Here is a 24,884-nt window from a genome sequence, read left to right on the forward strand (position 1 = left end):
TCCACACAGAAAATGCCAACTGACTCAAAACAGCAACCTTTTTGCTGTGAAGTGACAGTGCTAACCCGGCGAAACATTGTGCCACCCTTTGTAAGCCAACATAAAGTTAGAATTATTATCCCCCTTCGAGATTTTTTTTTCTTTTTTAAATATTTCCCAAATTATGTTTAACAGAGCAAGGAATTTTTCACAGTATGTCTGATAATATTTTTTCTTCTGGAGAAAGACTTATTTGATTTATTTCGGCTAGAATAAAAGCAGTTTTAGATTTTTTAAACACCATTTTAAGGTCAAAATTATTAGCCCCTTTAAGCTATATTTTTTTCCCTGATAGTCTATAGAACAAACATCATTATATAATGGCTTGCCTAATGACCTAATTGCCTAATAATAATAATAATAATATTATATATATATATATATATATATATATATATATATATATATATATATATATATATATATATATATATATATATATATATATATGACAAATCAAGTATTATTTTAACTAATATGAAACATTAAAAACATTTTTGTTGCTTGAAATAACATGATACAAAATTAAAGGAAGGTTACTTGATTTCATGCAGCTGCCAAATCAACATTACTATTTTCATTTAATTATTTTTGACGTATTAAAATACCTTAACCTGAAAATACCTAAAAACCTGACTTTAAAAATAATAATTATAATAATAAAGACATTTAAAAAAAAGGAAAAATAATTTTAAGTTAAAAACTTTTTTTGTATTGCAAAGGCCACAAAAATCACCCTGCACAACTAACAAAATATTTTATTTAGTAACAACAGTAAACTCTTTTTTTTCTTATAAGGGCTGGTTTTGTGACGGCTGTACTTTAAAATATAATGATAAAATAATATTAAAATCTTAATATAATCTTTATTCAAGTGATGAAAGATTTTGAAGCTCTAACCGTAAACAGAGCTACAGTAAGGTCACACCTGCTTGGTAAAAAAAAAGCTTGGAAATGATTTAGCGGAAAAAATATCCATTAGAAATTTAAAAGTAATCAAAAATATGTCAGATGTAATTAGTTACTTTACTAACAAGTAATTGAAAAGGTACGCTACTTATTTTATTTTAAATAGGGTAATTGTAATCTAGAATCTATTACATTTCCAAAGTAACCTCCCCAACACTCCTTATCAGGCTATTTAATAAGTGCATCCGTGTTTAAATCTAACAGTTAATGCTGTAAGTTTCATAGTACACCAGAATTAAGTTTGTTTAAATTAGTCCTACATTATTAGCTTGTTTGTGCTGATCGTGACCAAATTCTTCGACTAACAACTCATTTAGTTCAAATACACAACTTGAATTCCTCTGAATACATTAGCCAATGTGATACTGCATGTGTAATGAGATCCTACATCTCCCAGAATTCACTGAGCGCAAACACTAGCCAATCCAGTTTCGCAGGGCTGTAAGCGCGTAATTCGAAAAAGCATCTTTTCAGCCAATAAACTGACGCCTTTTTGTCCGTTTAGTATCACTGACCAATGCCGCGTTGAGGTTTACACGAAGGCCAATCAGAACGCGGTATCAGCCTCAATGGGCGTAGTCGTATAATGACCAATAAGCGCTAAGAGTTGATGTTTAAACTGTCCGCGCAGGCGTGGCTAAGCGCCGGGGGGAGGGGTTTGATGGAAGTTGCATGGTTGAGGCAGAGGAGAGTTGTGTTTTAAACAGTCCAACGCCTGTAGCTAACAGGAATTTAGTAACTTAGGTTAATCAGCAAGACTGATTATATTAATCAAGAGTCTAAGTCTCATTTTCAGTTGACTGTGAAGCATCATTGCTGTAAGCTGACTTTCCCTGATCCCTCCTTGAAATGAAAGCGGGCGGTAAGTGACTAATTTTGTTAAATGATGCATTTCCTGTCAACAAATGCTTATAACTTCGTAAGTTCATATTTTATAAACATTGAGAAGCATCTTTGTTTATATTTTATCATAACCGCTAATGTAGGTTAAAGGTTGGTGAGTAAAATTATAAACTAGTCGAGACTTAACGTTAGGGTTGTTGCTGGGTCGTTATTTTCGTTGATATAAACTTAATTTGCTTTATTTAAATGAAGTGTTATATTAATGAAATATGCGTTGAAGATTACTTCATAAATATCAATGTAGTATCTGGTAAAGTTCGGTCAGTTACTTTCTATCCCATGATTGGTTTACCAATAAGGAGGGAAAACTGCCCAGTGGATGCTAACATGTCAGTTCTGCTGTTTAAGAGCTAATATAATCAGGGTTATTAGGTTAATCTGTTTTCTTTTTGTGTTTTTACTGCTTTAAAACTCCTTTAAATGAATTTATACTCGAAAACCAATATCAATTATGTCTAACGTGTTCTATATTTCGCAATGCTGCATCTTTCTAGTGTACCATGGTAATACCATGTTTGGAATGTACCATCTTAATGTTTAAAGTGCCTAGGTATTGGATGAAAATACTATTTTGTGAGAGAAATATTTGTGTTTTATTAATACTACAAATATTTGTATTATAATATGAAATTAATATTTTGTCACCATAGTATTGCTATGTTTATGCCATGGTAAATATTCAAGCTTAAATAGTTTTTACCACACACACAAAACCATGGATTATATGTACAGAAAATACTTGATTTTTGATTACATGTAATAAAAATCGTCACATGAATAACAGAAATACAATCCAATAGTGTCTAAATGCTAAACAAAATGCATTAATTCAACACAAAACATGAAAAATACTTTTATTTTATCAGTGCTTAACCAAAAAGATGACTTTTTTTGCATTTAACTGCACATTTTGATATCTAGTTAGTAAAGTGGTTAATGTAAAGCAGATTAGCAGAAAAAAAACTATTATTTAAAGAACTATTATGAAATAAAACATGACCCAGTTATTAATACTGCTACTTCTACTAACAGTAATCTCAGATTGTCTAGTTAATTCATTATTCAGTACAATATGGCAAATATCAACACATTAGGGAATTTCTTTTCGGTCTTTTAATAATAATATTTATAATGAGTTTATATATTAAAGAGCATGCAACAAGGAAACTATGAGCTAATGTCATTAAATTTCTCCTTTCGCCATCTCTTGCACTCCACTGTCGCAGGGTTATTGCTGAGTCGTTAAGCAGAGTTTCGTTAAAATAAACTTAATTTGCTTTATTTAAATTAAGTGTTCTATTAATGAATAATGCATTGAGGTTTACTTCATAAATATCAATGTAGTATCTGTTAAAGTTCGTCAGTTACTTTCTATCCCTTGATTGGTTTACCAACAAGGAGGGAAAACTACCCAGTGGATGCTAACATGTCAGTTTTGCCATTGAAGAGCTAATATAATCATGGTTATTGTATTAATCTGTTTTCTTTTTGTGTTTTTAGCTAATTTAAAAGAGTTTATACTCAAACTGATATAAATTACATCTAATAATAATAATAATAACAATAATCTCAGAATGGCTAGTTATTTCAAATTTCAGTACAATATGGCAAATATCAAAACACATTAGGGAATTTCTTTTAGTCCTTAAAATAATAATAATAATAATGATGCTGAATAAGGATTTGATGACTTGTTTTCCTGCATTTATATATCAAAGATGCAGCAACAAGGAAACCTGTCAGCTAATGTCATTATATTTCTCCTTTCGGCATCTCCACTGTCATACAGTTGTGGCTGTCGCTTTGCAGAAGTTTGTTGATTATAAACTTTAATATGCCTTATTTAATTTGTATTATATTAATAAAATATGTGTTAAAGTTTACTTCATAAATGTTAATGTAGCACCCGGAGGAAACCCTCGCCAACACAGGGAGAACATGCAAACCACACAGAAATGCCAACTGACCAAGTCGGCACTTAAACCAGCAACCTTCTTGCCGACAGTTCTAACCACTAAGTCACCTTGCCACCCTAAGTTAATGATCAAATATTAAATTGAAATATCAATCTTTTAATATACAGTTTAATATACAAATTTAAAAATAGTTTTTGTGAACAAATTTTTTTTTCAATTCATATATTTGTGTATCGTCTCGTATTGAAATTTAGTTTGATCTTATGTAATGTGTTTATGTATATTGATCTTGCCGTGAAATAGCCATAAGTTACTGATGTGACTTTTTAAAAAAAAGTTTAAGATGAAAATAAATGAGTGAATTTCTTTTAGGTCTTTTAATAATAATAATGCTTACAAATCTTTGGCTAATTAATGATTTTTTTGTGTTTGTGTCTAAGAATATGAGACAGGGAAATCAATGAGCTTATGTCATTAAATTTCTCCTTTCTGGTTCTCTAGCGCTCCACTGTCGATGTGCAAAATGTTTTTCTCTCCCTGTGCGGAAGCGGGTGCGAAAGCGAGCATCTGCCGTCTCGCTGCTTTCCCTGCCTGAAGAGCTTCTGGTGTTCGTCCTCCAGTGTCTCTCTGCCGAGGATCTCCTCTCCGTCAGAGCTGTACGTCCAGCCACTAAACAAGCATCCAACCTCATTTGCACTCATTTACAAGTTTTCATAGTGTTGAGTCTCATGTGACCCCCACAGGTTCATTCTCATCTTTGTGACATTATCGATACTAACGCGAGTATCTGGGCACGAGTGAGTTTCAAAGACCGCTGGCCGGCTCCTGATACCGTTTGGCTCTTTGAGAGGTATGTGTTTTTGAGGCTGGGGGAAAGATGGGTATATATAGGGGTCTTCAAGCATCAAAACAAGGGATAGTTCACCCCAAAATGAAGTTTGCTCACACTGCAATTGTTTTAAACTTGTTGGACTTTCTTCTGTTGAACACAAAAGAAGCTATTTTGAAGAGTGTTGGAAACCTGCAACCTTTGACTCGCATTGTAGAAATACCAATACAGGTTTCCAGCATTCTTCAAAATATCTTATTTTGTGTTCAACAGAAGAAAGACAGTCATAAATGTTTTGAACCGCTTGAGGGAGAGTTAAAAAGTGAGGAAACGTTCAGTTTTTTGGGTGAACTATGCCTTTAATGAAAGATGAAGAAATTAAGTTAGATTTTTTTTATCATCTCTTATTGAATATGAACTTGTTTTTATTCTGTAATATGTTTAATCCATTTTGATTATGCTATAAAATAGCCATAAATTGCTGATGTGGACATGAATATTCTAATCAAGCATTAGCTAATGTATTAAAGTGTATTATGCAGGGTTCCTATGGGGTAAGATTGCACGTTTACTGGTACTATGGTACTATCGTGATACTATGGCTCAAATACTGGCTGTGAAACTAGTTTGTAAACGGTAGTATCGTCATTAACGGTCTATCTACAATACATAATGTTGCATGTGGGAAAATTCACTAAAATGCTCATAGGTTTGTGCAACAACAGACCATTTTATTTGAATAGTCTGTGGAGCCCTTAAGATTGCAAGTCTGTGTAGAATTCACTTCTTTTACAATAGCTTATTGCACATTTTCTGACGTTTCAGTTCGAACGCACATCTGAATGAGTTCATTTCTGGTTCTGTTCATATGATTTAGTAGCTACAACAACCACAACAATCTCTTTAAAAAAAAAAAACTCCCAAATGTGACTCCCAAAGTAACATTTTGAATTGCTTTGGATTCTGATAAGACCTTACCTGATTGTTACCTAAAAAAAACTATAGATAAGGAACCCTAAAGAGCAACAGAAAACATTGAAAAAATTATAACCACTTCATATGAGCTAATTTTGCGGGAAAAATACTAGAGGTGCTCCGATCAGGATTTTTGGGGCCGATTACCGATCTCTTTAAGCCATATACTGATCACCGATTACAGGGTCTAAGTGAAGTCGTTTATTAGTCATGTTTTTAATAATGTACAAAACAAATATCATATGACAACTGCATTTACTGGTGAGCAACATTCCAACCTAAAACATCGCAGTCTGCTTGGTTACATATTAGAAACAGTTTAGAACAGAGATGCCAAAGTTGGCCTATGATAACCTTTGATTTGGCCTTCATCCCCTGTGTGAAGGGAGGCAAAGTGTTGGGGGTAAGGCCTTTAATACACATTGTCATTTCTAATTTTAATGCAACCTTTCATTTGTTTGATTTATTGTTAAGCTACAAAAAAGCATATTTGCATTAAATATTTTAATTAAATGTTGTGAATTAATTAGATTTTTTAATGAACATACTGTTGGTCAATGGATAGAGCACAATTCAGAAGTCATCGGTGAGTAAATCAAGGAAAAGGCAGGCGCAGCTTGACATTAAACTTGTAAATTAAATATATAAAGAGTAGTTAGTTAATATGATTTAAGTAATGTTTTTGAATTATTTTAAAATCATTCAGGAGATTAACCATGGCAACTTTGTAATACAGTTTGATATGTTTACCATTGGCTCACGGCCCTCAATTAAGTTGGTTCTTGGCTCTTTATTAGAAAAAGTTTGGGCACTGCCAGTACAAATACTTTTTTCAATAATAAGGGATTTATGAATTCAATTCAATAAGCCTATATTTACATCTAAAATATAGTATTTCTGACAATTTTCTTTATTTCATAGATTTGAGTTATGAATTACAATATCGCTATACAGTGTTGAATTAATGGTATCACGACAACCCTGCTATGGGTCATGGAGTTTCTGAAAAATGGAATTGTAAAAAGCCTATTTTAGACATTAAAAGTCAGAGAAGAAAAAAATATATATTTTTATTTATTTAGTTTTCAAGTCATGAAATAGCAATGAATTTTTGTTTCTTTAAATGATAGTTTATATCTCAGTGTGTCCGCAGGATCTTAAAGTCTTAATGTCTTTAAGAACGAAACGAAACACCAAAACACATTTTTTGAGCTGTTGACAGTCGTATATGTGTCCCACACTGCTAAGAACACTATTAGGACACCTATATTTCACTAAAAAGTGTAAATTGGTTGTTTTTGCGTTATTTCAAGCAAATTCGTACTTCCTGTTTGAAACAAATTTTTGAAGCTGCGTCACGGTCATGACATAATAGCGTGTATTCCAGCGTGCAGACTGGGCGTCTGTGCCAGAGTGTGTCTTATTACGTCTTACAGTGTGATGCATTAATGCATGAGTAAGACTTGGTTCAAACCAATCAGCGCGCTCTATTGTGCAACTTCATTAATATTCATTAGTGTCACCGTCTTTACACCACAGAGACGCCACGTTGTGTTGGCAAAACAAGCGTGAAGTGTTGCTTTTACAGTTTGCTGCCATTAAGTTTCGTTTTCATTTTCTCTCTGTGAGAGCTCATCTGGATCACGTGTGGATTACAGAATACGCGACGCTCGACAACAATAATTTACGTGTCTAAGGGGGATTATTGTTTACCTGAGAGCTGTTCTCATCTGCAAACGCTGAAATCCGGATTACGGATGTAGTCTTCTCTTCATAAAGACGCGGCTCTAGTTGCTGGTGATTGTTCTGTCTCTACAGATTTGGTAAGTGAGCGACCAGTGCTCTTTGTATATTCAGTTTGTTCGTATCGAATTAAGTTAACTATTGCATTGAGTGCAAACATGTTAGCACCGCATTTAGTGACCGGAATAACACACGCGGCTTTCGGACGCTACCTGCCGTGTGCATCTAAGTTTCCGGGAAATGCTGAGTTTTTTTTCTCTCATTCGCCGTGCGGTATCAAACATTGCATGAAAAATACACGGTTAGAGCAGATCTTCGAATCAAATATCTCATTTGTCGCGAGGGGCATGAATGAATTCCCTGAATGAAAGAGCCAAACTGCAGTTAAAGTCCAACATTTAATAATTTGGCAAATAATTCGACTACAGATGTCCATGTAGGTTAAACACCATCCCTTTCTCCTGTGTATTTTGACTGAAACTCGCGCGTGCCCAAATAGACACTCCCACACCCTCCCACTTTAGTTCCTCCGACACTCCCCCCTAAACAGAGCTGGACACCCCCACTTTTCTGACTTTTTCCAAAGAAGAGGTGTGAAAACACCCTGCTGAAACGAGGGGGTTTCATGGCCCTTTAAAACTCAAACGAAATTTTAGGTCTTAAAGAAATGTGTTGTAGGTCTTAAGTCTTTTTTAAGGGACTTAATTTTCCTTTGTTTGTGTATAGCTGCTCAATCTGGCCATTAATGCCCATACAATCACCAACAATCCCGATCTCAATAAAACTTTTATCTTTTTATTATAAACAGCATTTAATTACTTTCTTTACATTAACAATTGCTTAAAACTGCTCTATTTACTAATGAGGATACTGACCTGACCTATATATATATATTTTTTATTATTAAATTATTATTATTGTAGCCTGAAGTAATGGACAGCTATGTTTTGTTCTATTCTTGGTAAGGGTTATAGGGTTTGTGAATGTATATACTTGAAAATTAATTTAAAAAATATTCCAACAAAATTATTATTGTATTATTAAATGTTTTACATGTTACTAATGTTTTGATTTGTTCAAGTGAAAATCTCTTCTAATTGGGATATTTAAAAAGCATCCTTAGCATTTAGGCCTGTATGAGTCTAAAAATTCATTCATAATGGTCTTTAAAAGGTCTTAAATCTAACTTTGTGCAACCTGCAGAAACCCTAGATAGCAATAGAAATGGCTTTTCTTATAATTTTCAGGCTCAGAAACGCTTGATATTCCATCATTTTTCTAGTTTTACGTCAGCATGGGGGAACTGTTTTAGTAGTTGTGCCTAAACCCTGCTTTCCAAAGCATGCAAGGGTCTGTTTGATGCACATATTTCCACATTAATGACTTGCAGAATGGCTTAGTCTTGTTGCTTTTGTTATTATTTGAATGTGTTTTTCTCATTAAATTCCTGCTCATCCAGGGCTGCGGAGAAAGGGAACTTTGAAGCTGCTGTGAAACTAGGAATTGCATATTTGTACAATGAAGGACGTACGTTTCCATACTCACTTTCAGCGTGTTTTTGATTGATTAACTTGATTGAATTATGTTGATGAAAGCTGATTGATGAGGATGTGTGAATGTGCTGCAGCATTACTCAGCGAGGAGGGTCGTGCTGATCTGTGTGGCCGAATGGCATCTCGGTATCTGAGCCTGTCCGAGAGCCTCAGGTCCCCGCAGGCAGAGCCCTTCATCTGGCTGTTCATCCGGCCGCCCTGGTCCGTGTCCGGCAGCTGCTGCAAGGCTGTAGTGTTTGATCGACTCCAGGCAGAGTGTCAGACCAGCCCGGTGAGAAACTCCTCCATATCCCAGCATTCACTTGCTTCTGCAGATCAGCCCCTCCAGACACACTATGCATGCAGGGTTTTTTTTAATTCATAAACTATGCAGCGTATTTAATATACTGATTTTAGACCACGTTTCGAAATGGTAACCATACTGAACAGGATTTATTGAAAATTGAATGGGATAGTTTACAAAAATGTATATACTCTCTTTCAAGTGTTTCAAACCTTTGAGTTTCTTTTTTTTCTGTTGAACACGAAAGAAGATATTGTGAAGAAAGCTGAAAACCTATAGCTATTGACATCCATACTAGGAAAAACGAATTGAATTGGAAGTCAATGGTTATTAGGCATGGGACGATAGCTGTTTTCAAGGTATACCCCGGTTTGGAAAAGTTAGGTTTTAAAACCGCCAAAATTTTATGTAATACCGTTTCTAAGGTATATGTAAGATTTTTTTTTTATTGACTTTTTTTTTTGTTTAGTTTTTTTTAGGACAACAGTATTATTAGCAAAAATATCCAAAGATTCCATTTTAAATTGTAAAGAAATCTGTGTGTTTAAAACAAATGAAGACAGCAGAAGTCTATGATTCATTTGAATTATTCAGCCTGACATGTTTACTGCTCCAAACTATTATAAATTCTTAAAAATAAATAAATAAATAAATATATATATATATATATATATATATATATATATATATATATATATATATATATATATATTGTTTTTAAAGGGGGGAGAAGTTTTTGTTTTTTACCCAGACATTTAAAAAGAATATATTTTAGAGCAGTAATCACAATAGCGTGATGCAGTGAAACCGTGATATTTTTATCCAAGGTTATCATACCGTCAGAATCTTATACCGACCCTTGCCTAATAGTTATAGGCTTGCAGCACTTTTCAAAATATCATCTTTTGTGTTCAACAGATGAGGGAAAATCAGTAAAAAGGAGTAAATGACCACAATTTTCATCTCATTTAGGCTTAATTAAAATTTTATTAATTATTAAAACTATATTGGCATACTATTTAAGTTAAATTGGGTGTAATGTGAAGGACAATTAATTTATTTTATTCTTAGCAATATAACAAAAAATACTATATAATATTGTACCTAATTGCATGGTCATTTTGCATATTTATCAAAATGACCTCCTTTTAAAGGAAGAATCTTAATGCACATTAAATATTGGAAGTAAATGTTCTTCTAATCAAATCATAAAAAACATCCAAATATTTATTATTAATTATGGATCACGACTCTTTTCATTGCATTTAATTAGCATGTAGTAGTATTTAAAATAATTAAACAAAATACATGTGTGTGTTTTTTTTTATAATCATTTGTATTAATTGTTATTTTTTTCATAATTTTTTTTCACAGAACAAAAAAAAAAGCAGTACTTATTTAAACACTTATTGTTATGGAATACTTTATTATAATATAAAATGTCAAATAATAATTAAACAACATTTAAAATGTAATTAGATGGACTAAATTGGCCATAGTATGAGTGTATAGGTGTTGCTCAGCATGGTGCTGTTGTGTGGCTGCAAGGGGATCTGTTGTATGCCAGAGTAGTTGGTGGTTCATTCCGCTGTGGTGACCACTGACTTTTTTTTTTTTTTTTTTTTTTTAAATACATTTTTAGGTCAAAATTATATATACATTTTTAATTTTGTTTCGATAGTCTACAGAAGAAATCATCATTATACAATAACTTGCCTAATTCCCCTAACCTACCTAGTTAACCAAATGAACCTAGTTAAGCCTTTAAATGTCACTTTAAGCTGTATAGAAGTGTCTTAAAAAATGTCTAGTCAAATATTATTCACTGTCATCATGGCAAAGATAAAATAAATCAGTTTTTAGAAATGAGTTAATAAAACTATTATGTTTAGAAATGTGTTGAAAAAATCTGCTCTCCGTTAAACAGAAATTAGGCAAAAAATAAACAGGGGGCGAATAATTCTGACATAAACTGTATGTTTTCTGCTTTTTTTAGGGACGAAAAGGGACGTTACTGTACTGCCTGGCCCGAGTCCTTCAGCTGTTTGACGTGAGTGTTGCTTGCACTAAAAACAGTGGTCTTCCAACCTGAGACGATTGTTTCAAAGACCTGCAAAATCAGGGAATTGATTAACACTTGCGTGCTGTTGGAGATGTTTTCATCCACTCTAGAGTGATTTTGAGGCTTAATTTGGCCACTACATTCTGTGTCTCAGCAAACGGAATGATTTATGTTGCCAAATCTTATTTTGACACATATTTTGGGAAAGTGCTTTTGTTTTGGGGACTTTTGCTTCACTTTTAATATGTTGGTGGCTGTTTTTGCCCTACTGACTTCTATTATAATGACATTATAATTTTTGCACAGGCCTATCTAAAAGGTTAATGCTGGCGACTGATGATCAACTGTAAAAATCACACATTTTACCTCTTGCAACAGGGAAAACCACCAACAATCAAGATTGCATGATTATTTAATGTCATGGCTTTGCAATCAAGACATGTGGTTATAATAGAAGTCAATGGGGCAAAAATAGTCCCCAATATAATGAAAGGGTAGTCAATTTGAACAGTACACAACAGTTAAGGGTTAAATCAGGAGTGTGAAATGGTCAAGCCATTCATTTCCACATCCCCAAGATGCTTATTGACACCTGCTGATGTTGTGCTATCAGGTCTGCATGGCGTCTGCTTGTGTAAATGAGTGCAGCAGCAGGTGTTGGTTATAGCGTGTGTGTGTGTGTTTCTCAGGATGAGGAGAAGCGTGATGAAGCGGAGCTCATGCTGAAGGAGTCCTCCAGATGCGGCAGTCTGCAGAGCTCCTACCTGCTGTGGGCAATCAGCCGTGCCTCATCGGTAAGAGCTGGCTTTTGTGATGATGATGATGATGATGATAGTACTTATGTGTTTGCTAGTTTTGTTTGTTTTGCTGATGTGTTTTTGTTTTGTCTCCTCCAGACGGCCGACCCCGGCAGGTATCTGCAGTGCATGCGCACACTCAGGGACTACGCTGCTAGAGGATGCTGGGAAGCTCAGGTGACTGGAGAAATCTCATGTGTATTGAAAATGAAATGTTAAAATCTGTGCTATTTATTTGTTTTATTGTTATTTTTATTATATTATAAAATCTAGATGAGCCAAAGAAGTATAGCTTTTTGTTTCTTTAAAGGTGCTGTGAGTTTTTGACTCTTCTAAAGCATATAAAATACCATAATATGTTTGCGGATATTTAATTATTCTTGTTTATTTGAAAAGCAATGCTAAAGTCAGATACTCTGTGAGATCTCATGTGCTTTACATGCCAGAACGGCTCTTTGTTTTGGCCATTTAACCCGCACAATGCCAGTTTAGCCAATTTATATTTCAGCCTGCCTTAGTGAAAAACAGAGTATTTGGTTCTTTCAGTCATGAAGGCTCTCAAAGTATGTGTCTGGGACAGAAAATGCGACCTCCGGTAGACAGTAACAGCCTCCGAAATAAGGCTGGAAAAATCGTGATTCACATTTTAGCCAGAATCGTGCGGCCCTATTAAGAAACGTGAAAGAAATTTAAATGCAGCCATTCAGAAGCACAGGATAGTGCACTCACTGCACTCCAACAAAATTGTAAGGTTTATAATCTAATTAATACATATTAAACCTCTTTGAGATTATTATATGTAGATGCTGAATTGCTGATCCGGGCTTTATATAGCGACCATTTTGTTCACATATCCGCCTGGAATTTTATCTATGCGACTTCAAAATATATTTGGAAGCATTTGTGCGAGTGCATCAAGTTGCTGCATGCGCAGATTTAGGAGACATTCACGCAGAATGCATCTTTGCACCTAAGACGTGGAACGCAGTGCCTAGGAATTAAATTTTTTTTATTTTCAGTAAACAAATCCCGCAATGCTTGACCCGCCTTCAAGCTCTTCTGATTGGTGTACTGCTCTAGCACTCAACACGAATGGATTCGTTAATATCAGTTGTCTGCCACTTTCTGCCTTCAGGTGACGGAGAGCAATCGCCGCGAAAATGTAAAGCGCTGAAGATGAGAGAATGAAAAGCACATTGACAGATTTCTTTTTTAGAAACCACTTAAAGTTACAAATAATGACACATCTGAATGATGATGCACTTTTTGAAGAGTGGATGAGACTCCTAAAGCCATTCACTGTAAAATCTGTGTTTGGTAACAGTGTTTGTCACTTATCTACACATTTTAAGCGTGAGAGGATTCCATTTAATCGTCAGAATGCTGTCAGCCATGCAAGTGGCAGCTATATATAAAATTGAACACCGTGAACATCTTTGCATTCATGTCAAGCAGTGCGTGCAGGGCTGATATATTTTTTTGTTTGTTTGTTAGTTAATATTCATATTCAATATTCATATTCAAAAAATCTGTTAATATTGAAACTTGTAGTAACGGTGCACATAATTCTTGGTGGGTGTGACAAAATTGACTGACTGTTGCGACTACATTTTAAAAGTTAGGAGCACTAGTGCTACCAAGCCAAAAGGTTCATTTCAAACCCTGTTTATATGTGTTGGTTTACTCCGAGTCACTGTTATGAAGTTTAATTTCAAACGGTTTATTTTATTTTCAAGATCTGAGGTGAACTATCTGCTGCTGCTTTCAGTATATGGCAATAAATGTCATGTAAAATGGCATTCAAACTCACATTATTAGCATTTAACACTGAATAAAGCACATGAGGTGTACCCGAGGTGACCATTGTCAGTTTTCTGTTGTTCAGCTGCAAGAAATACAAGCCGTTTCTAAAATTTTAATTTCAGGTGTTGGTTAGGACAAAAACTCCTTTTAATATGTTGTCTCCCAATGCTTTTATATAGAACATGGGTTAGGCTCAACAGTCAGGCACACTGCTATTAGTGTCATCAATCTGCGCATGCGTGTGCTTTAAACTAGGTGTGCAAAATACATACATACATACATACATACATACATACACGCACACATTTTAAATAACCAGTTTAAAATCAGTAGTTTTTAATTAATTAATTTATTTGTTTTGAAATAGGTAAAACTATTTTTGTAGCAAAGTACATTTATTATTATTATTATTATTAATATCATTTTTATATATATATTACATGTTTTTTTTAGCTTGTGCTTTTTGGCAAATATTAGCTTTTTTTTCCCCGACGGAATCTTTTGAAAAATATTGAATATATTTATATAATATGGTATAATCACACTATACTCAATTATTTTTTAATTATTAACTTTTTACTTTTATTTATGGCTACAAATTTGCTTTATATTAACAAACGTATTGTTTTTAAATCAAAATACTTTAATTAATTTTTTGCAGTCTACATAATTTAATATGAACCTTTCTCTTTTTGTGTTTTTCTTCTGTGACCTTTTTGTCAGAATTTTAAAAACTATTGTTATTGAACTGTATTTGTTTACATGTTTGTTTTGCATTCAGTTTCTCAGTCTTTATTTATTTTTTTATTCCATCCGAGATTGACGTATGTGATGGAAGTTGTAATGATTTATTTGTTTTTTTAGTTAAGTCACCAATCATCCATCTGTTATTTCCATTCTAATAATGTCCCTGCACTGAATCTGCTCATAATAAAAGTGCAAGCCCTGGAAAAGCTGCGTCACAATTCCTGTTATCTCCTCTAAAGGTTTTCTGTGCCATTGTTGACATGATTCGCATTAATCAGCAGCTGTGCCAGCTTGAATGCCACTCTGACGTGGGTAAACGGGCTGAGATCGGAGTTCTGAATGAGAATGATGCTTTTTTTTTTTTTTTTTCATGGATGTCTGCATTTATGACGCAGCATTAAACACCCATTCAATTGTTATGTGTTTTGTGTTTGTCTGGCGTGTCTGTGGTATCCAGCTGGCGTTTGTGAAGTCGTGTGGATCTGCTAACCCTTTGGGTCTGGAGCCGCGGGCCTGCAGTGAACTCGTGTCCCAGTTTTTCCAGACGGGACCCTCAGCCCTTCGGTACCAGCCACATCTGCAGGGACAGGACATCACCACCAAGAGGTACAGCAAAATCACATCTAATGCTTTTAATATAACGTATTATCAAAATGTTTAAATATTCTTTATAATTTTTTTAAAATATTCAAACACATTGACATAAAACAAACGTTTACACGGCAATTAACAATAAGAGATAAAATATATAAGAAAGTAAAATAATGATAAATATTTTAAGTAAATTAAATTAAAAATACCAACCTTCAGTTTCAATATAAATTAGTTTAATCCTCTTTAATTGAACTAATTCCTGTAAAATGTATGTTTTTAAAAACTCTAAGAGGTTGCCAGATTTGATACAATTTGTCTTCTTATTTTTCTTAAGGAGAATCCAAATTTTTCCAGTATCAAATGTGTCATTACATCTCTTGTTAGATATATAATAAAGGAGCAGCTTTCTGTTTCCAGTTTAATAATATTAACCATCGTTAATATTATAACCTTCAATAATACTGGATAAATGTAGTAGACTTACAAATGCAACTATATTGTTTTGTACTGTTTTTAGGTATCCCAAATCAGTAATGAATTAGTAGAAAAAGTAGAAGAATCAGTAGGTAATGAAGTTTTACTGCAAAAAAAACTGACTGATTAGATGGCAGAAACTCAATGCATTTAGGCATGTAGACATGGTTGAGACTGATTAGATGAAATGCTGAAGTATAAAATTAGAATAAAATAAATATTTTAACTAAATATAAGCCGAGTCATAATGCAATTCTATTCAATTCATCTCTATTTCTCCAGCGCTTTGACAATGTAGATTGTGTCAAAGCAGCTTCACATAGAAGTTCTAGTAAATGGAAACAGTCAGTCCAGTTTTCAGAGTTAAAGTTCAGATCAGTGTGGATTAAATTTTACTGCTGGAAGTCCAAACACTGAAGAGCAAGTCCATCAATGCGCAGCTCCACAAGTCCCAAACCAAGCAAAGCAGTGGCGAAGAACAAACTTCACCAATTGACGAAAGTGAATAAAAAAAAATCTAGAGAGAAGCAATACAATTGAATACAGGAATGCTTTATAAATACTAAAATTGTTGAGTTTGATTTTTTCGTGATATTTAAGTTGACCGCAAGTGTCAGTTCTGTGGGCGCAAATAGAAAGGCAACGGTAACTCAAATATACACTCGTTACAACAAAGGTTTGCAGAAGAGCATCTCTGAACGCACAACTTGTCCAACCTTGAGGCGGATTAGCTAGAATACCACACCGGGTGCCACTACTGTCAGCTAAGAACAGGAAACTGAGGGTACAACTCGCAGAGGCTCACCAGAATTAAATAATAAAAGATTGGAAAAACGTTGCCTGGTCTGATGAGTCTCCATTTCTGCTGCGACATTCAGATGGTTGGGTCAGAATTTAGAGCACAGAAGCACCATAAAAGCATAGATCCATCCTACCTTGTATCAAGGATTCAGGCTGGTGGGGGTGGTACAGGTGGGCAAACTACAACCGCGGGCTATATGCAGCCCGCTGAACACTTTCATCCGGCCCACGATGGTATTTTTAAAATGCTGCTTCTGAGTAACGGTTTGGTTTCAGAATTAGTAAATTAATGATGCAGTACAAGTGAATGCCATTTGATGGCAGTATTGCATGCAGTACAGTTAACGCAACCAGTAGAATTAGAACACACTCTCAGATATTAAAATGCACTGAATGAACGAGTGAGTAAGGCAAAAAAAAAAAATAAGACAATGTCGTGTTTAAGGAATAATGAACACCAAAATACTACTTTACCAATATCAGACAGAAAGTGGTAGGTCTAATATGCAAAGAAAGTATTGCTGTTTTTAAAGAAACTTTATAACTATAACTTTATTTTCAGACTCATTGTTCACATTAACACACTCATAATAACATGACTTGGAATAACAAAGGCTAAGATTCTGAGAGTCCAATAGATCCAGTTACTATGACCATTTATGTGAAGCTGCTTTGACACAATCTACATTGTAATAGTGCTATACAAATAAAGCTGAATTGAATTGAATTGAACTAAGATTCTTCTTCCGTTTTATCTTATAGTTTTATAATGATTGATATGAGCACATTTATAAAAGCTCAAATAAGATTTTAAATTTGACTCAAAAGATATAATAATTGCTGGTTAAATGTGTTAATTTTTGTCATAGTATATATTTTTCATGCATACATTCACTTTAAAAAACTGGTCCCACTTTATATTAAGTGGCCTTAACTAATATGTACTTACACAGTAGTTAATAGTTTGTTACAATGTACTAATTGTGTAAATACATGTATTTACTGTGTACTTAAGCTTGATTAAATACATGTATGTAATTACATCTGTAGTTAACTTTTGTAATTACATTTGTAAATACACTGTTGACCATCCCTTACACCTTAACCTACCCTTAAATCTACCCATGCCACCAGACCTGTCCATAACCCAACCTCTATCCCAACTCAAAAGCACCACAAGTTTTCTCAAATACATTATAAACACAGTAAGTACATTGTATTTATTTTTTGATGTAAGTACATAGTAGTTAGGGACACTTAATATAAAGTGGGACCAAAAAACTCCTTTGTCAAAAATTTGTGGTTATATCAAGTTGTATGATGATTGATCTGTATATTCTAAAAGCAGTGCAAATTAGGGTCCCACTTTATATTAAGTGTCCTTAACTATTATGTACTTACATCAAAAAATAAATACAATGTACTAACTGTGTTCATAAAGTACTTGAGAACACTTGTGGTGCTCTTGAGTTGGGATAGGGGTTGGGTTATGGAAAGGTTTGGTGGTGTGGGTAGGTTTAAGGGTGGGTTAAGGTGTAGGGAATGGTCAGCAATGTATTTACAAATGTAATTACAGAAGTTATTTACAGATGTAATTACATACAGGTATTTAATCAAGCATAAGTACACAATAAATACATGTATTTACACAATAAGTACATTGTAATAAACTATTAATTCATATGTAAGTACATATTAGTTAAGGCCACTTAATATAAAGTGGGACCCTAATTACGTTATTGTAAAATTGACTGAATAGTAAACTTTAAAAACTATTTTTAATGTGTTAATATGAGATTTTTTCTATCATACAATATACTTTATATCCTCCACTGTAAAATATTGTTATTATTATTATTATTATTATTGTAATTATTATTTATATTATCATTATTATATTTTATAAGGGATTATTGTTTTATGATGATTGATAAGTAAATATTAATAGCAGTGCAAATTCATTTGATTTATAAATTTGACTCAATAATAACTATTTAAAAAAAACTATTTAAATAAAAAAAAAACTGCTTTGTGGTAATGTGACATGTTTCTGTCCGATATTACATATTCCATGCACACTGCCACTATAAATATAAGTTATTTTCGGAAGGATTTGACTTGTGGCCCTTCACATGGTTTGCAAAAGTTGATGTGGCCCTCGGGTCGAAAATGTTTGCCAACCACTGCGATGAAAGCTTCAGCAATTATTTGCCTAGATCTTGTAAAGGTCCTAATTAATTAACCAATCCTGTATCTCAACTATTTTTGCTTCGTTTGTTGACCACTTTGATCTGTTCTTTCAGGTATATTCTGGTGGACTGGTTGGTGGAAGTGACCACCACGAAGGACTTCTCCAGTCAGGTGCTTCACGTGACCATTAGCTGTGTGGACCGATATCTGCACCTGCGCTCCGTGCCAAAGGCCCAGTTGCAGCTCCTGGGCATCGCCTGCATGGTCATCTGCACCCGGTGAGGAAAGACACGCGGACAATATAGGCTTATTTCACAAATATGATTGAGACCAGAATAGGGAAGCATTGTTTTCCAGCCGATGCTACGATTACCATTCATTATAATGGACCATGAACAGTTTCATTCATTATTATATTTCAATTTCATTAATATATTGTAAATTGTGATTTTACCTGTGTGCTGTGTGTTCTGGTACTCCAGTTATGTGAATAAAACCAATTTGGTTTTTGATGAAAACCTTTTGACTTTATTCACTCATTTTAATGGCAGATTCATCAGCAAGGAGATCCTGACCATCCGTGAGGCGGTTTGGCTCACAGATAATACCTATCAGTATGAAGACCTGGTGCACATGATGGGCGAGGTTATCTCTGTGCTGGACGGAAAGATTCGGGTCAGTTTCACATACACACGCACATACACACACACACACACACACACACGCACGCACACACAAGCACCCTCTTGTTTCCTTTCACACCAACACACAGAAAACTCATTATAGGCTGCCAGATCGTATCAATTTCACCTTGTGTCTGAGCTTTAAAGCTCAAAAACTGAGAGATCATCCTTGCATTGTAAGACCCCATGCACTTGAAGAATTTAAATATTTAATCATTAAGACTGTTGATTAAAAATGCACTTCATTCAGTATTGGCAAGCTTATTTAATGTAAAAAAACTCTGTATTTAATTAGTTAACTCTGTATTTGTATTTATCTTGTAATCCTAGTAATTTTATACATTTTTAATTAGTATTTCTTTTTGAAATATAATTTTTTTAATGTTTAAGTATTCAAATGAATTATTTTGCACAGCTCCAAAATTAAGTGTCTCTGATAGAAATGTATTTTATTGCACAAATTAATTAATTGAAATTCATAATTGAAATTCCTAAACAATTAATTTATTGAAATAAATCTATTGTCATTAGTTGATGAATATACAATTGTTCATGTTAACTCCCAATGCATCAGCTAACGTTAACAAGCATCAATTGAGATTTCATTAACGCTTTGGTAAAGTTTAACTAATTAATAAAATGTTCTATAATTTTAAGTATTTTAAAATATACTCACTAATGAAACCTTATTGTAAAGTAGAACTCTAAACAAAATATACATTTTTATTTATTTATAAAATAAAAGAATATATATTTTAATGTATTTTTTACTTATTTCTAGATGTTTAATATGCATATTTTTTATTGCTACTTTTAGTTTGACTTTTTTACTAAGTATTTAATTTTTTTATAATAATACATTTTTTATTTGCAAGTAAATTTTATTGATTTATTATTTTTATTTATTTAAAAAAAAACATAGTTAATAGCCATTTTAGCCTAACTAATGCAAGTAATAATACATTATAGAATAGTATTTCCTAATACACAGATCCAATACACTGATACATGTTAGAAATCCCCTGAAATATAACTGTCTGAGTTTACATGAGTACCACAAGGGTTTAGTACGGGGTCTAGGCTGGTGTTTGTAGTGTTAATGCCCTGTCTCCACTGCGTGGTACGGTACAGTTCGGTACATTTTATTGCCCTTTCTACTGTCAGCGATGGCTATATGGTGGATAAAGCCCACCTTCTAGTACAGTAGCCAATCAACGATGGCTATAGAATGACAATTCTCCAGGGGAGAGGCTTGGACCAGATGTGAGTTTCTGCAGATTTTGTGTGATACGAACATTTAGAAATGAAACTAAATAGACAGCTGTTGTTTACATTATTGTTTATTCTTAATATGAAATAATAATATGAAAAAATAATATGAAAAGAATCATAAGCTTGGCTAGTATTTTTTAAGAATTTGATGTTTCCTCATCCAAACAGAATGCCCGAGCATACTGCCTAAAAGGCGTTTCAAAGATGGCTGCAGATGCTTGCGCATTCACCAAGGAGAATGAAAAATCTGCCGTGTCTTGTATTTGTTTATGAGGCCGTCTAAAAGTGCGAGCGGTTTCACTTTCTCCAGAGAGCTTGCAATCATGCGTCTATATTTGAAATAACATCTTCTTCAGCTCATGATAATAACGTACACGTGATTATTAAAGTGCTTCTGACATCCGAACAGAAAAAACAGAGCAAATGACTCTTTCAGCAACCTAAAGCATGAACAATCTGCCATATTTAACTATTATCATCGCCTTTTGGGATATTATAAACTCTGAATTGATTTCTAACAGAGGTTATGTGCTACTGAAGATTAAAGATACAGATGAGAGGTCTGCACTCACTGGGCGAATAAGGCCTAAATGTATGCTGTGTGTAGTTTTTCTGTAAGTGATAACATATCGGAGACTGTAAAGGTCTGGGTGTGTTCATATATGTTGCATTTATTTATTTTATATAATCGCAGATTTTATAACTGTCAATAATCTAGAGTTATAATCAAATTCTGTTTATATAAAGTTTAGTAATGGACATTTATACACTAGTATTTATGTGGATAAAGCATCTATTTTGTTAGAAGTGCTTCTCATATTATATGTGAACAACCCGGCCGTACAGCTTTACTTTGAGCAAGATTTCCTCAAGCGAGAATGTTGTCGACTGAAACTTTCTTTTTTTTTTTTTTACACTTGGTACCCTTTTGGCAGTGGAAACGCAAGCCTGTACCATGTTGTACCATGAGAGTCGATGTTAATGTGAATGTTTTTCCTCAGACCCCTACAGTGTTGGATTATGGGGAGGTGCTGCTGTCGTTGCTGCCGGTGGAGCGTCGAACTGCTCACCTCTTCAGCTACATCTGTGAGCTGTCTCTGCTCTGCTCACCCGCCACTGTTCCCGGACCAGCCCGACTCGCCAGCGCCATCCTGCTGCTCACCAGAGCGCTGCACAATTACGGTACCAGCACTCTTATACACCCCCCCTCCCAAAAGAGTATGGTGTTTTACTTTAGCAATCAAAAACATGCATTTTGTTGCCATCTTTGTGTTTAAGGTTGAAAATGGAGAGAAAAAAAAGCATTTTTAAATTAAAGTGTGTGTGCGTGCTTGTACATTGCCTTAGTGGAAGTTTTTGGTTTCTTTTGAACATGAATTTCTCCACAGTTCCTGTGTGGCCCGTCCAGCTGGAGGAAAACACTGGCTTCTCCAAGCAAGATCTGGTCTCTTGTGCTTTAACGCTCTACATCAAATGGTGAGTGTCTATATTAGTTATCCACATGTGTTCCATCAACTTAATTCACACAGATGGAGTTTGATGGGGATCTGTGGGCCAGGGGGAAGGTTACATAAACAACTGGCAGCTGTGGTTTCTCTTTTACAATACTATATTCAGTTGTTTCCAGTTGAAAAGATGCTTTTAAATATGTTATACAACCAGGGGTGTGAAATATCGATAGAATATTTATTTTGGCATGCATTTTAATAATAAGACTTTTGCCAATTGTATTTTTGTGCGTTTGGTAATTCGGTTTTGTAAGCACATTGCTAGTTATTTATAGTATTTTTGCTAGTTTAGGTAGGCATTTTGGCTGGTAGTATATGACAAGTGATCCCATGTCATTTCTTGCTTCATTTGGGAATATTTTCATACTGTCAAACCAGTTTATTGATTAAATTGTTAAAAGAAAAAACACATGGTTACCTTTAAGGGTGTAACGGATCGGTTGTTCCGTGATTTGTACAAATCACAACCCACGATTCGTAACACGCATGGCCTGTGGATTAGGCAACGATCGCAGAGAGATCGCCTCTCGTGTCATTCAAATCACATGTATAAAAGCATTTAGGCTTTCCTGTAAAATATAATGATGACTGAAGAATTTGTGGTGGGTTATTGGGGATGTGGTGGGATTCTTAGTTTATTAAAGGTGTTTTCTGTCATTACCTGTTTAGCCTGCATCAATACATTCACTGTAAGCTGCACGATTAATCGTTAAAAGATTGGGATCTCAACACCCACGCATCATAAATCATAAATGATGATGCATGTGTTTATTAATCCTTTAAATCGCTGCATTCAAATCTGAAAATGCAAAAATCAATAAAGAGATTCAGGCTTTAGTTTTTTGAGTTAGTTATGAAGTTACACACGGTCAAATAACACACAAGTACTGGGATAACAGTTTATATTTTAGATAAAACCACTGGTGTTTATGGTAAAGATTAAAATCACTGTCATAAGCATTTAACTTGATGCTCAAAAATGAAAGCTGTAGGCAGCAATTATATTATTTTACTAATAGGTGGCGACAACCAGCCATCAAAAATATGCCACTGAATAATTCTTCAAAAATGACACATCTAGCAATGAAACTTTTTTTTCTTTTCTTCAAGTTTTATGAGTGAATGACTGAATCATTTAGTGAAAAAACTAAAAATTATTATTTCTTTATTTTATTTGTAATAATAATAAAATAAGTAAAATTAATAACACCTAAGTTCTGTTTGTTAAAACCAAAAGTGTCTTGCAGTGCTGTTTGTGTAATAAATGGAAAGCAAATGACTTTTGTCACCTCCCCTTTTTGGCTGATTTAAAAAAAAAAAAAAAAAAAAAAAAAGCATCCATGACTGAAAAACCATAATGTGATTCAAACCATGAGATTTGTGATGTGTCACACCACTAATTCTTGTGATCTTGTGTTTAAGGTTTAATTTTTAGTTTGCCATTAAATTAAATTTTAAATCTAGCTGCTTTGTTGTTGGATGGTTTATTGCCTTAAAGTATATACAGAAATGAACAATTCATTTTTTTATTATTAATGAACTGCTACACATCTTTTCAATAAATGTTTTAATAAGTTAATGTTTTATCTTTCTTTCTCCAAGATAGCAAATTATCTAAACTAGACCGTTTTATTTTATATTTTATTTCTATTTTATTTTGACTGCAGATGATTTAAACTGCTGATTTTGTCTGACCAGGGAAAAACTGTGTGTATAAAGCGCCATATGATACAGCATGTTTAATCCTTGCGCTATTTTAAGGGAAAGCAAATAGTCTACTCTCGAAAGTCGAGAATTGGAGTCGACTCCAAAAAACCCAAAACCGAACACCCCTTATTGAAAGGCTTTTTTTATTATTTTTTTTTATAGACCTTATTTCCAAGTCTGGGAATATCAGGGAGTTACTTTATTGTAAAATTTATTTATCAACTTTAATAAAAAAAAAAAATTCTTGTTATTTAATATTTTGCCTATTATGGTCATTTTTTTTTCCAGTGCTATTTTATTCCTAATCAATCAGCAGACTGCTTTCTAGGTGAGCTTTAGTATATTCAGACTAGCAGCAACTTCCTGTTTCCTTTTATTCCACTGGGTGTATAGTTTTCAGATATTATATATCATAGTTTATATGGTTTACTACAGTGTCCGGAAATCTAACTAGTAAAAAAAAAAAAAAAAAAAAAAAAAAAAATATATATATATATATATATATATATATATATATATATATATATATATATATATATATATATATATATATATATATATATATATATATATATATACACACTCACACACACAATTTATATTCTTATATATATATATATACACACTCACACACACAATTTATATTCTTATATATGCCTATATAATTTATTTTCCTAATCTTTTCTTTTTATTGCAAATACAGATTGTCGATGTTAATTATCTAATTATCCACATTCAATCCGTCAACTTGATTCATCCAAATGAAGTTTTATGGTAATCGAGAGCCTCGGTGGTGTTCTCTCATCTTGGCTCTGCTGTGGTGTATCGCAGCTGCTCTTCAGTGTCTCTATGGAGGCAGTAATGTGCATTCGGAGCGCGCCGTTAACATGTTTAGCGCTTCTCACTTCTGTTCTTTATGAGACCCGCAATCAACATCTTCTCTGGGTTTGATCAGTCCTGCAGATTAAACTTCAGTCCCTCAGTGGCTCATAAACTTGCATATAAACTGCCTCACTTTCTACACGGGCAATTCGTT

General features: G+C 33.8%; 1 protein-coding gene across 2 annotated transcripts in view; it reads left to right on the forward strand.

Moving 5' to 3' along the window:
- The first annotated feature begins 1,651 nt into the window (after positions 1–1,651).
- Positions 1,652–24,884, forward strand: part of ccnf (cyclin F) — a 146,722-nt gene continuing 123,489 nt past the window's right edge. The window contains exons 1-13 of one of the 2 annotated variants that reach the window (XR_012397054.1): positions 1,652–1,870; positions 4,329–4,483; positions 4,571–4,677; positions 8,834–8,901; positions 9,002–9,198; positions 11,207–11,260; positions 11,962–12,066; positions 12,169–12,246; positions 15,077–15,225; positions 18,792–18,956; positions 19,230–19,353; positions 21,635–21,815; positions 22,022–22,567. Coding sequence is in view for 1 of the 2 variants with exons in the window: in NM_207048.1 (NP_996931.1) it covers positions 1,858–1,870; positions 4,329–4,483; positions 4,571–4,677; positions 8,834–8,901; positions 9,002–9,198; positions 11,207–11,260; positions 11,962–12,066; positions 12,169–12,246; positions 15,077–15,225; positions 18,792–18,956; positions 19,230–19,353; positions 21,635–21,815; positions 22,022–22,109 (1,484 nt within the window). In the remaining variant the exon portion in view is untranslated. The remainder of the gene's footprint in view (positions 1,871–4,328; positions 4,484–4,570; positions 4,678–8,833; positions 8,902–9,001; positions 9,199–11,206; positions 11,261–11,961; positions 12,067–12,168; positions 12,247–15,076; positions 15,226–18,791; positions 18,957–19,229; positions 19,354–21,634; positions 21,816–22,021; positions 22,568–24,884) is intronic. The other variant, NM_207048.1, reaches the window with a different exon arrangement.

The sequence above is a fragment of the Danio rerio genome, chromosome 3 (genome assembly GCF_049306965.1).
Source record: "Danio rerio strain Tuebingen ecotype United States chromosome 3, GRCz12tu, whole genome shotgun sequence".
In the NCBI taxonomy this organism is placed as follows: Eukaryota; Metazoa; Chordata; class Actinopteri; order Cypriniformes; family Danionidae; genus Danio; species Danio rerio.